This window comes from Euphorbia lathyris, chromosome 10 (genome assembly GCF_963576675.1).
Source record: "Euphorbia lathyris chromosome 10, ddEupLath1.1, whole genome shotgun sequence".
Classification (NCBI taxonomy): Eukaryota; Viridiplantae; Streptophyta; class Magnoliopsida; order Malpighiales; family Euphorbiaceae; genus Euphorbia; species Euphorbia lathyris.
In genome coordinates, this window is record NC_088919.1 from 22859396 (window position 1) to 22873954 (window position 14559).

Sequence of the window (14559 nt, forward strand, 5' to 3'; positions counted from 1 at the left end):
ACCAAAAATCTTAATTTGGCATACCAGTTAAAAGGAATGAAAAAGTTTCAGTTTATGATAATAGTCTTACCTTCCCTTCTCTTTTCACAGAGAAAAAATCTCTCAAAGACAAAATTAAGTTCATGCATAAATTTTCTGCCAGCCTAAATACACGATGATCTCCCCGTTTTCCTTTTAATGTGGAAACTATTTTTGTAACATCATACATCAACGATTTGCTTTTCCCTTCATACCTACAAACAAAAGACACATCATAGAAGAAAGATCTTTGACCTTCTGTTGAAACTTTCAGCATCTGAAGCACACATATGCTGAAGCACTATAACAATACGATTAAGAAAAGTGCCAAAATAGGTTGCACGCACAAGGGAACCAAAGTTTGTTCTGTTAAAAGGAGTCCGAAATTACACACAAAAAAAAGAAACATACATTCAGAATTTTAATGTCTTTAAATTCCATAAAGGTATGCAATTTTCGCTACTGTCAAAAAGAAAATCTGGTATTTCACCATTTGGGTTGAATGGGTTATTACCTGTACAGTGGAAGTAATCGATAGTTCACAATTTCAAACACCAGAAGAGTCACTCCTGGCTTGCTCCATAAGGATGGATACCTCTGTGCCAAATGCTGCATGGAGAAAAGGCATGTGAGGTGTAGCATTATAAGATATATATATGTATTTTAAACAAAAATCAAAGAGCACATGAAGATTACAAAAGTCAGACAGGAGCTAGAGTAAGCACTACATCATAATATGCAACAATTTAGAAAAATATAGAGAGAGAACCTTTCACTATCCCAGATAAAAATTCCAAGTATCGAAGTAATAACTTGAACTGCTTACAAAAGTTCAATGTTTCATCTACCATTTTGCAGAGGCATCCTATGTAAAGAACAATCTTGTCTAGGTATCATAGAGTGTGCTACACATGCAGGACAATAATCGTCCATCTATTTTATGGAATCATTCATATAATAACCACAGGCACTCCTTAAAACACATGCCATAAAACACAAACACAGAAACTCCTAGGAAATACTGAAGAACCATCTCTCTCTCTCTCTCTCTCTCTCTCTCTCTCTCTCTACACAGAAACTCCTAGGAAATACTGAAGAACCATCTCTCTCTCTCTCTCTCCCCAGCTTAAGAACCATCTCTCTCTCTCTAGGAAATACTGAACAACCATCTCTCTCTCTCTCTCCCTCTCTAGGAAATACTGAAGAACCATCTCTCTCTCTCTCTCTCTCCCCCCAACTTAAGAACCATCTCTCTCTCTCTTTCTCCAGCTTAAATCTACTTTCTCACAGTGCTTCATAAATTGGCATAATATAAATCTTCAAGCCAACAAGAGAGAGCGATTTATGTTTTCTGAAATATTTAGAAGGTTAAAGGCATTACACTAAAGTGTGAACGGAACTGTGAATGAGGTGCAATGAGCAGCAATCGGCAGTATGTTTCAACCATTGCAATGCTGGGTATGACCTGCACCAAATATTAGTAACACGTCAGAAGTAATTGTAAAATTGGTAGACATCTGATGGACCAATGTATAATAATGTAATAAAGAAATTATGCAGTCTTTGCAACCACAGATCCTTTTCATTAGAATAAAATGCTGAGGAAAAAAACATGTTCTCTACTTCATGAAGTACCATTAAATAAACTTTGACATCATTGAACTGTGACTGTAATATTTTATTTACAGAAGCAAAGGGAAATATGTCCAGCATCCACCAGGGTGTGTTAATTGCAACTCAGTATTGTTGGTTATGAATCTAGACTCAAAATTTAGATATTTAATAGAAGAAAGAACTTTATTTCAAGCAGAAAAATCTAAGACAACTTAGTATCACAAAAAAAAGAAAAACAAAATTTGTGTTGGCTAGTTTGACCATTTATATTACGCAAAAATTCAACACCACTACAAACAATAAAATATTAGCCACTAGCTTAACGAGTAATTCCTTTGAGTGCCTTATACAACATCTTCCTTAATGCAACTTGTTATAATACTATTCTATACTTGCAAGGAAGAAACTTGATTTCAGACCATATTAATTATGGAAGGAAGAAAAACATTCTAAATATGCAAACCAACATATGCATGAAAACCAATACCTGTCCAGCAAATAAAGAATCTTCAAGTTGGAAGACCAACTTCAAACATAGATTCAGTGAAAGGCCAGATAAAAGATCCATCGGTAATGGGTATACTTCCCGCATTGCCATTAACCTCTCATTGGACTGCATATTTGTGCCTGGCAATGACTCAGTACCAGCAGATGACAACCATGCCACCATTGTATCACAAGCAGGTTGTGCCATTGTGTAGGACACAACCCAAAACATTCCAGTTGATCTCGGGTCCATATTTGGGTAATCAATCATGCGATCAACTGAAATGGATGGCCAAATGAATTAGAAATATACTGGAGTTACCACGTAAAATGATCTTTCATCACATAAACTGGGTAAACCAGGTTTGTCAAACTCAGAAATATTAGACGGAGCAAATTACAAAAGGAACAGCCAAAGAAAAAACAGACTTTGAGGATATTAATGTTTTGCAGTATGGATTCAGAAATGAGATACCTTTTCATGTGTTACGACATTGATTTTCACATGCGAATGCCCACTAGGCTTGAAGCGTGCACAACACAGGCCAATATTAACATGTCTTGCAATTAAATCAACAAATGGGGCTGCAAGGAATCGAACCCTTGACCACTTGGTCAAAGAGGCTCAGATACCATGTCATGGAATCAATTGAACTAAAAGCTCAAGCTAAGTTAAAGGTATCTGACAAGTATAATATATAAGACCATATGAAAAGCTAATGATTTTGGAGTTGAATTTTTGGGGCTATTAAGGACATCAATATGATGGAGAAACCATCAGATCGATGACATTGACATCAAGCAGTCACTTCAAGTAATATTAAGGCATGCATGGGCATTCTGCAAATGATACAAAAGGAAAGGCAAAGACAAAGAATAAAAGGATGGTGACGAGAAAATTAGTGTCAATCTGCCATCAATGACCCCACTTTCTTCCCCTATCACGTCATTTAAATGATGAATAACCTCTAAACAATACCCAAAAGAGAAAATCTTATAGCTCCACAATTGAAAATGGATATTTCCTCAAAAAAGTTCATCCAACACCAATACTGCAGCATCCATCTTGCTCATAATTACCCTTCCAAAAGAAATAAACAAGCTTGGCATTTGACAATTCTCCAAATAAATTTTATTGTCCCATTTGATACCCTTACTTGCCCGCTTTTGTTGTTCCTAAGCATATCAAGCAACATAATGTCCTTCCTAAAGTTAAGGCTTTCATCGGGTTAAAAGTCCTCAATCGAAAAAACGCAAGTTATAAGTTGCAAAATGAAGAGACCTATGTTGGAAGACATGTTTACAGATCTTGCTCTCATCTTTTATTGCAACATGATGGAAACCTCTCTATTTAGATTAGGAAATCACAATAGAGAAACGGAAATAGGAATGAAATAGAAAAGGTAATATTGTTATTTAATGGAAAGCAGAATATGAATAAAAGAAAGATATAGGGAAACTCTCCCTCACTCAAGGCTATACCCAGCCAAGAGTCAAATACTAATAGCAATCTTATTCGTGGTCTACTCCCTACACCACTACCCCTCTAAATACTTTTCTAACTCACTCTCCTGTTCCCTTATTACCCTTGGGCCTCCTAGAATAAACTTTGCAAATCTTAGGCCCACTGTCTATATGGGGTTGGCCTTCTCTATCACTACCCCCGCCTCTTGGAAATCAGGAAACTGACTCTGGATGGACAATGCATCTTCGCACGTTGCTTCATCTGTTGTACGGTCTTTCCAATGGACTAACCGTTGCTCAGTAGTGTCACCGGAGGAGCCATGAATCCGAGTAGCCAAAATGGCCTGAGGAACATAGTGATCAGGAAGCTCCAACTCAGACAGGGTGAAACCTGGCTGTTCTGGTTCGCGCATGTAGGTTGCTAATAATTTTCAGTAATTGCGGATCTGCTTGTGGTTCAGAAATTAGCTAAGCCCCTTGAGACCAAACCGGACTATATCGAAAAGCTTGCGACGCCCCGTCTCATGCATCAGCATCGCGGTTTTCCTCGGGTTTATAACAGATGTTGAAATTGTAACCCAAAAGCTTAGCCACCCACTTTTGCTGATTAGGAGTTGTGATCCGTTGCTCAAGTAAATGCAGTGAACTCTTTTGATCGGTGCAAACCACAAACTGAGTACCCAGCAGATAATACCAGTGCTGAACCGCCAACACCAAAGCCATTATTTCACGCCCATATGCCAACTTGGGTACATTGCCGCTTGACAAAGCCTTGCTAACAAAACACAATTGGTCGCTGATTTTGCATCGGTAAGAGGCTTCGCGATACTGCCATAATTATGAATAAATTTCCGGTAGTAACCGGTAAGCCCCAGAAATCCATGTAGTCCCTTCACTTGTTTCGGGACAGGCTAATCAACCACATCTTGAACCTTTTGAGGGTCCATCAAGACGCCTTGACCATCGACAATATGACCCAAATATTCTACAGACAGCTGCCCAAAGACGCTTTTCTTTTCATTCACAACAAAATTGTTGTCCTTCAATATTTGCAAAGCCACATAGAGGTCTATCATATGTTGAGTCCATAGGGGCTATATATAAGGATGTCATCAAAGAAAACAATCACGATCCGGTGTAAAAAAGGACGGAAAATTTCGTTCATCACCACTTGAAAGGATGAAGGAGCATTCATAAACCCAAACGGCATCACCAAATATTCATAATGCCTATCGTGTGTTATGAAAGTAGTGCGTTTGACACTCGTCGGGTGCATTCGGATTATAACTGGACTTCAAGTCTAATTAAGAGAAAAGTTTGGCACCCTTCAACTCATCTATCAACTCCTCCACCACAAGAATGGGAAATTTGTTCGCTAGTGTAACCTTATTCAAAGCTCTATAGTCAATGCACATGCAGCAACTCTGATCCTTCTTTCGGACTAAAATAACAGGACTTGGAAAAGCGCTTTGGCTCGGCCGGATAACCCCAAGCACCAGGAGTTCGTTCACTTGGCGTTCAATCTCTTCCTTCTGGACATGGGATACCTATACATCACATATAGCGGACATTGCCCTGGAAACAGATTGATGACTGGTCATACGACCTGGCCGGAGACAACCCGCTTGGTTCTTGAAACACCGCCTGAAATTGTTGCCAAAGACGTAATTCCTCGTGTTGGGCTGGCTGACTCAACAAGCACCTGTAAAGTACAAATTGTCTGCCCCTTAGTTAACCATCTCTGCAACGATTCAAACTCCTTGAATCCGTAGAGAGACCCTATGATAGAACTTTCATTCCTTTTGAACAAAAGGATATACTGTTGATCCCAATTGTGTGCCAGCTCTCCTAATGTCTTCAACCACTCAATTCCCAAAATCATATTAAGATTGCCCATCTCAAACAAAAGAGCATCCACAGAAAAATTCAAGTGACCCAAGGAAAGAGGAAGAGAAGAACATTTGTGATCTAATACAACCCTATGCCCATCACCAAGTTTGATACTGATGCCTTCAATTTGAATTGGAGACAGCCCAAGTGCTTTAGCTAATTTTGTCGATAGAAAATTGTGTGCGGCTTCAAAGCTTTTAACTGATGCTGATTGCATGTAAGCAATCCATTGAATTCGAGAATTTGGCATTCACCCTCTGCTGTAAGTCGTGAGTCGTCTAGAATTATGTCTTCCTCCTCTAATCGCAGAATCTCACCGTCCTGAGCCAAGGATTCACCTTCAGCCAAGAGAAGAACACGTGATTTTCCTTCTGGGCATTTGTGAGCCGGCCCGTACTGTCCACAACGGAATCATAAAGCCTTCCAACGTTGATCTTCCACTCGATCTTGGTTAGGGATTGAGATCCCCTATTATTGTTCTGGGATTGGAATCGCAATTCTCTGAGTGCATTTGTGGGTTTTGTTGAGTACCCGTTCTCAGATCGGGTCGTGGGTTATAACCCGTTTTTCAATCAGGTCAGTGGGTCCCTGGGTTAATTGATTTCCCACGGTAGTCTTGCCATAATTACGCAAATCAGTAAGAGACCTGGAGAATAAATTCCTGCTAAAATCGGCCATCCTCATGGCGCCGTTCATAGTGGAAGTAGCCAGCAGCACCGACGTTTCCGATGGGTGTAGCATCTCTGCAACGTCTTTGGCTAAATACATGGCTTGTAAGCGCGACTCAGGGCCATGGAGAAGAACCCATCGTTTGACATCGTTGTGTAACCCCCCAAAAAAAGTATCCGAAGGATTTATCTTCAAGCAGACGAGGAACAAAAGATAACAAGCATTCAAAATCCTCTATGTAGTCATGAATATCACCAGTCTGCTGGATCATTACAGTTGTTCATACGGATTTTGTATTTCTAATCCGCTAGATCGCTATAATAGTTCATTGGTGAATTGCGCGCAAGTCAGACTCTCATACACTTCCTTCGCCACATTAAACCAGTGATGAGCCGCCCCTGTTATACTCAATTGAGCTAAATGAATCCGCATATCAATCGGCGTGCCATGGATTTCAAAATACAACTCAACCTTGGAGATCCATCCTCTCGAATCATATCCATAGAATTATGGTAACTTTACCTTTTTAGCATCAACATGGAAGTCATTTCCACCCTGTGAATTATCACGAGAATGTCCATTGGAGGAGCCATTCAAGACGCTTGAAGTTGCTCCTTCCTCTCCATTAGGTTTGCTCTGTAGCTTCACCCAAGTAGTAATGAAGGTACGAAATTCTTCCCATGTAATAATCCGGCAGGTTGGACCAATGACGGAAACCTCTCAATTTAGATTAGGAAATCATAATAGAGAAATGGAAATAGGAATGAATAGAAAAGGTAATATTGTTATTTAATGGAAAGCAGAATAACAACAATGGAAAGCAGAATATGAATAAAAGAAAGATACACGGAAACTCTCCCTTACTCAAGGCTTTACCCAGTCAAGAGACAAATAGTAATAGCAATCTTATTCGTGGCCTACTCCCTACGCCACTACCCTTTTAAATACTTTTCTAACTCACTCCCATGTTCCTATATTACCCTTGGGCCTCCTAGACTAAACTTTCCAAATCTTAGGCCCACTATCAATATGGGGTTGGTCTACTCTTATCACAACATTCTGTCCCCTAGTCCATCTAGGATACATATAGAATTTAAGGCTTTAGATAAAAGTGAGTTTCGCAAAGTCTAAAGACTTGTCAAAGTCAATTTTATGTCACTGAAGGACGAAAGATATGGTGTTACGCAGCATTCTTAATGATATATGTACTCAGAATTCAGAACCATAATACTAAGATTTTAATGATCAGTCCAGCTTGTAGAATTTCCGTGGAACTAGCATTTATAGTTTTGGGGCTTTTTCGCAGTGTCTTGCAAGCAAAAATTAAATAGTACTGTAACAAACCATGTAATAGACTAGGAATAGATGGGATACTATGTAGGTTAAGGGGCTACATTGATATATTTTACTTAAGAGCAATACGCGTATATATACAAGGTTCTCCTTCAATCAAGGAGACATTGTACGCCCACAGCAGCCTATAACAGTCCTATAGCAGCCTAAGCATGCTTTAGTTGACTTTGGCATGCTTACATTCATTACATTGAATCATCATGTAATACTCCCCCACAAGCTGAAGCATGGATTTTAATCATGCTCAGCTTGCTACAAATACAGATAACATAGTCTTAATGATTATAATCCGGGAAACGTAGTCTAGAAGAATAAATCAAACAGGAGACACGACAGCAGAACATCAAGCTTTGTCGAAAACAGAGAAACAAATCGCAATTGAAGCAACAGGCAAGAGGTTGCCAGCAAAGTCAATGCACAAAAGGAGATTCACCCGAAAACTAATCGGACAGAGAGGCGACGACGGCGGAAGAACAACTGAGACTTGGAACCCTAAGTCCAAACAGTCTGCTCACAAGGCAGACAACAATGCTGAAAGAAACAACCCAAAAATACAAACCCAGAAATTCTGCTTATAAAGCCAAAACCAAATTCTAGAATCTCAATCCAGAAACCAAAACAAGGCTCTGATACCATGTTACAGACCATGGAAATAGAGAGAAATCCATGGGATACCATGTAGGTTAAGAGGCTATATTGATACATTTTACTTAAGAGCAATACACTATATATATACAAGGTTCTCCTTCAATCAAAGAGACATTGTAGACCCACAACAGCCTATAACAGTCCTATAGCAGCCTAAGCATGCTTTAGTTGATTTAGGCATGCTTATATTTATTACACTGAATTATTATGTAACAAGTACCAAAAGACTTCAGTATTATAATATTTTTATTTCTTCCTATTAGGCTTTTAGAAGAGGCTATCTAGTCGTCTAGTTGTATCTCTTACCTCTTTGCCTATTGCCTTCATATATATATATATATATATACACACATGTATTTTTTGTTCTGGTAAAAATGCTGACAAAATAAATAGCCATTAAAAAAATGTAGATGCATACACACTATGTCAATACAAGTGATAAGAATCACCACGAATATAATGCCACAATAATCATCATGTGAAGTATAAAAGAAAAATAAGTTAGCGTGCTGTATATTTACCAACAATTTACTAAACTAATCACAAACCGAAGAAAAGGTACGATGAGATTACATTGAAAAACAAGTTTACCTTTAGTCACCGTTCTCCACCATTCATCTATTTGCTTTCCCTTCTGAAGTTGCTCGTTATTTAAACATTCTCTTGTTGATGTGTTCAATGACCAAATTCTTAAGTTTTGACAACTGCTAATAAAATCAAGCAAGATGCTCTGAGCATTATTAGGATCTGAACTTCGATCTTCTCTATGAAATGATATTATCTTTCTAGTTGTCTCTACCTGAGAGCAGAATTTCAATGAAGGTTCCCATGTGAAATAAAAAAATAACAATGAATCACTTTCTACAGTTAAATGCCACAATAGATGAAAATGCATGAGTATATTGTCACAGTTAAGTTACATGTCAGATAAATGCCACAAGAGATGGTAACGCTTGTATAAATAACTTGAATAAGGAAAAGTTCTGTCGTCAAATATACAATGGAAGTAATGAAAGAAAATGCATGAGTATATGGTCAAAGTTCAAAGGCATCAGATTTTACGCTTAAAAACAACCTTTCGAGCATCTGAGTTTAAAGCATTTATCACAAGCTCAACTCGAATAACTTGCGCAAGCAACCAAGTCACATGATTTGTGCGAAGAATTTGCTGATCACCTTCTGTGAGACGTGAAACTAGCTTATCCACAAAATCAACAAAATCAATACAGCCACTCTTCACAAGGAAAAAGAATATGTCAGAGAAGACGAGCCACTCCTGCCAACAATTTACTTCTGCAGTACAAGAACAAAATCAACAACAAAAGGTTACGAGGGTTGGCTCAAAGTACATTCACTGAATTAGTTGATTAAGTAAACTAGCTGAATCAAAGAAATCAACAAAATTGTTATAATTCCTAAAAATGGTAGGAAAAATAAGAAGAGCAGCTTTATCTATTTGCAAAGACCAACTACCATGACAGACAAGCTACTAACTATGCACTCCTGTATTACATGCCACAGCTTGCCTAACTGCATTGTCAGAACATGAGAACAATATGTTCAAACAATAAAATGGGGTCTAAAAGGTGGGCAGCATAAGAAATATGGAATGTCGTTAAATAATCGACCAAATAGATAACATTATGGAAGAGAAAGTCAATAATCATTGAATACATCATATAAAGATATAAAGCAAAATCAAATAGACGAGATATTTGCCTGAATTTGTTAACTTCAATAGTTCAGCAATTCTATCAATAGTTGCTTCACAAATCATGCTGGAAGTGAACACAGCACCAGGAGTGGGCCCATGAGCAGGATTTCTATACGAAGGAGCCACAAGGAGCACACGCTTCCACCAATCAGGTGATGGAGTAGTGCGAAGAGCATGTCTTATACAACGCAAAGCTCTTTCCCAATCCAAACTTCCCCTCTGAATAGAACTTGCAAGATCCTATGTAAAAACAAAAATTGTTTAATAATTACACAATCACAAGCAACAATTATTTAGGCTTTAGTAGAATCCTAGAACAGCAGAAAAAATAAGAAATAAAAGAGAAGGGTACAGGAACTTATACACATTGAATGCAGATTTAAATCTGTAAATCCCACTACAAGTTATCAAGTCAACTTTATTTTCCTAAAACAGTAGCTGAAACCAAATACCATAAATTCATAATCAAATTTGTATTCTGAAGCCATTTCAGGAAGAATCTAACTGGTTTAAGTTCTACTTTGCAAGTCAACTAGGGAGAATGTCAGGAGCATTTGATCTGCCAAAGACAGCACAAGAAATTTAAAAAAAAAAAAAAACTCCGGAAACTCACATAAACGTAACAGGCATCATCCAAACCCTGAAAAGTGAACGACCTGTGAACATGTTTGTAAACCGAGGGGTCGATGCGGGATTCGTCCAGCATCCATCCCTCACCGGGGCCTAGGTGAGGGATACGGGTGCAGGCTCTCCGCCATGCCCCCGATATAAATATTCCTATTTGAAAAGATAAACCACATTTGTCATCTGCATTTTAATAATGCATAAAATACCTTCCAGGCCAAATGTCAAAACACATAGAAATGCTATTCGAAAATATACATCAAAATAATGTATGCTTGTAAATTGTAATTATCAATGAACAAGCAACATGCACATGTACAAACAGAAAAGAGTACCCAAGTTAACCATATAGTCAATCAGAGGAAACCAACAGTAAGAACTTATTTCCCTTGTTTGATAAGTGCAATATGCTGAGAACTTAGGGAAGCATCATTTTTAACATGTTATTATCCAAGGTTGCAAGGAACAAAACTTCAGACTACATTAAATGAAATCATCAACCATGCTCTCCTGCATATTAAGTTAAGTAGAAGGAACTAAAAGATAAAATGCTGTTAGACCTAATTTCCAAGATAAAGATAATTGGGATTACACATTTTGGATACTTTCAATCAAAGTTTTTCAAAAGAAACCAGAGAGCTATACAAAAAACAAAATAAATAAAAGATCTCCTCAAAATAAACTTATCAGCTCATTCTCTCTTTTTCCTATTATATGAATGTTACTAGAGGCATGTCCCAGCTAATCTTGCATTATGCAACTGTTCACTTGTGCAAATAGACAAATCACCAAGGTGACTTGATATTGAACTGTCCAGAAACAATCATACATATGCATCCACTCAAGCAACTTAGCTCATCAAAGCAACCAAAAATGCTACAGTGCATAAATCAATTTAACTGAGCCTGAGCCTCAATCCCAGATCACTTTAAGTCACCTAAATGGAAGATTTTCCTCCATTTAGCTGTTTGAAGTCAAAACTTTCTACGATCTATCTGATATTAAACCTTAGAATTCGTGCAAGACCAGGTATAGCCAATTTCAACCCTAAGTCAAGATAAGAGCAAGACCCAGTTTGGAATCACAATAATGCTGGTCAAATCTCTGTGAATCAATCTACATCCAATTTTGTTAATACTAAAAGTCTAAAGCTACAGCAGTAAAATTCCAGATAGAGAAATTTTTGAAATAAAAACTCCTACATTTCCAAGATCAAGCTTTCCTTATTTGTTTTTATTTTTTAAAGTTCAGCTCACTGTAAAGGATAAAAGGAGAAACATAATCACTTGTTTCAAAAATTAACAAAAGAAAAAGTAGCAATAATTTTTTTCAACTATAAGCAGACTTGAAGCGATGTGAAATTTTGTGGTTGAGAATAAATTGCAGCCATCAGTTAAGCATTCATCTATAGCGTGAAGCATATGTATATCTAAGAAAAAGGTTATCGTATTCAGAATCTTACAAATTTGTAGTTTTTTGCAGCCTTCCACAACTTAAAATATCAATCAATTTACCTTATAGTTCCCTTCTAATTAATTTTTCATTACACTGATAGACAAGGAAACAAATGGAAGAAAAAATTGTGGGTGATAAGGCAACTGGCAATTGGTGCAAGCCTCTATATATAAGCACTTTAACATTTTAAAAAAAAAAGGCCATATATATTTTCAGGGAGATCCATATCTAGCTCAATGTCACAAAGGAAAATAGACTCCCAACCTATAAGAATGAAAAAAAAAACTCCTAACAGATATGACGGGGAGATAAATGACTAATCCTCACAACTAAACATGCCACATTTATGCTGGAAAAATGAAAGGAAACTTTGGGATTGTAAATATGCTGACCAAAGTCTATCTACAAGGCAATCCATAGGCATTACCTTCAGCACAAATAGTGATAGAATAAGCAGGTAAGTACCTGCATTTTACAAGCTCTAGTCAGGAGGAAAAAAAAATGTCACAATTACAAAAAATAAATAAATCAAGGGATGTATCTCTACAGCAATGCCACTGACCATCATACTGTCTCAAAACAATCAAGCAAGCTCATCCAGAGTATATAACAAGTACTTCTGGAAGTCATTCATTACCTCTCCATGCAATGGTTCTCCAAGCACACTTGGATACGTGATTGGTGAATAACGCAAATTTGCTACTGCTTCGACTGAAATGTTAGGGGTTGTTTGAGACACAATTCGATGAGTGCCAAATGTGGGACAATGAAGGTGTTGATCTAACATTTGCATGTGCATAGCCATCATATCGCGCCTCCTATGGATCTCCAAGATAAGTGTAAACAAAGCTTCATCATCCGGTATGTTTTCTATAAACTGCAACCCGCTGCGCAATAATTCATAAAAGGGCACTCTGTACTTTTTCTCATCCACCAGCAACCAGATGACATCCAGACAACTGTGAAGCCACTCCATTAGAGCTTTGTCAGGTCTTGAAGATTTCATACCCTCAGATTCATCAACTCCATGCTGTCTTTGATCCCAATTTACCATCCAATTCAACATATGATGGAAAATGTCAGAATGAGTCGCTGGCTTTAAATCAAACTCAAGACCAGTTAAAATAATCTGGCAGCATAACTGGCGTAAGCTGCTTATGGCATTATCCCTCATAGATAAGCTGACCCGTGCTGTAGACTGGTGCCCATTACCAGAAATATCAGATGATTTAGCAGGAGACATAGTTGCCAAAGGTGATTGTTCAATTGCTGATTGAGCAGGAGAGCCAATACCATGAACTGAAGGCATTGGGGATGTAGGATTAGAAGGCTGAAAGTTGGATGCACTTGGAACAGCATTCGAAGAGGCAGGAATCCCAGATTGTGACAAATTCATAGGTGATATAGAAGGCATTGCCTGAGCAGCCTGACCTGCAGAAATTTCCGCAGATGATACAGAAGAAAGAAGAGATGGCAAGAAAGTATCCCAGTTAATGTATCCTATGCTGCATAAGCTCCGTAAAGAAAATAGAAGGAATTCAGCCCGTGGGGCATGACTACAACACTGAACAACCAGATATATAAGCACAGATTCTGTGACATATCGCAGCTGATCTTGGTCCTGAGTTACGTAATATAAAATGCTATTAATATACAAGTTCTAATTTATGACAAACTATATTAAAATACGAACTGTAGAATTGAACATTATAAAACCTACCGAAAATTGGCTCTGAAGCTGCTCAAAATCTATAAGGAATTGCTCATTTCGAGGAGGCAGGTCTCTGTTAATAGCAAGCACCCGCTTTTGTGCCTTGTTCCTAAGTAGGGCATTTTGAAGTTAATTTTAACAACCATCAAACGGAAGCAAGCAGCAAAAGCTAGCATGCTATCAGGAGAAATTTATACTAAAACAAAATAAAATAAGAAGTCCATTAGTTGATCATAAAATCCAACAACTGCATGAATAAACTCACGGTGGTTCGCGGGCTGAATCATCTTTTTGACGGCTACTTCTCTGCGAGCAAATCCCAAAATCGATTTTAAGAAATTACAGTAATAATTTGGAGAGTCAGAGAAAACGAAGGTAAAATGAAGAGGATAAGAGGAGATAAGTGCCAGGAAATTTACTCCTAAATAGACATTAAAGAGATCGACAATAGCAACTCGAGCCGGGTGTTGATAACCCCGGGAAGCTGTTGTTGCTGCTGCAATTGTTCGCTGGCTTTGATCCATTATTTCGCTTCTTCAGTTCATATGATTTCAGGTTTTGAGAAACTGCTAAGACCCGACCACTGATGACTGATACTGCCGGCTATGGTATGGTTTGTGTTTCCAGTTCCGCCTCTGAAATTCTTTCTAAGTGAGCATTTTTTTTCTTTTTCTTTTTTATAAACAAAAATGAAGAGCTTTTGTTCTACTCTGCAACAAGTCTTTCTCACAAACCATATTTAAGCAAATGACATGTCATTTCAATTCAATGTAAATTACATTAATACTGCTCCAACTTTAGTCATTTTTATACTTTAGCCTATCAACTTTATTTTATAATAAAAAAAAGGTATTCTAATTTGTCAATCTAAGAGATCAATTTTGGAAAGAAAGAAAAACCTAAACATATCTAT

At 37.7% G+C, this 14559-nt stretch overlaps 1 protein-coding gene across 1 annotated transcript in view; it reads right to left on the reverse strand.

Annotated features, from left to right (window-relative positions):
- The window catches only part of LOC136209529 (mediator of RNA polymerase II transcription subunit 23), a 30781-nt gene extending 16436 nt beyond the window's left edge, over window positions 1-14345 (reverse strand). The window contains exons 1-11 of the mRNA XM_066001021.1: window positions 14066-14345; window positions 13912-13952; window positions 13656-13755; window positions 12573-13556; window positions 9862-10096; window positions 9218-9435; window positions 8734-8941; window positions 2120-2397; window positions 1400-1483; window positions 533-627; window positions 71-233 (exon numbers count right to left, since the gene is read on the reverse strand). Of these exons, the coding sequence (XP_065857093.1) occupies window positions 71-233; window positions 533-627; window positions 1400-1483; window positions 2120-2397; window positions 8734-8941; window positions 9218-9435; window positions 9862-10096; window positions 12573-13556; window positions 13656-13755; window positions 13912-13952; window positions 14066-14170 (2511 nt within the window). The 5' untranslated portion in view covers window positions 14171-14345. The remainder of the gene's footprint in view (window positions 1-70; window positions 234-532; window positions 628-1399; window positions 1484-2119; window positions 2398-8733; window positions 8942-9217; window positions 9436-9861; window positions 10097-12572; window positions 13557-13655; window positions 13756-13911; window positions 13953-14065) is intronic.
- Between the last annotated feature and the right edge of the window lie 214 nt (window positions 14346-14559).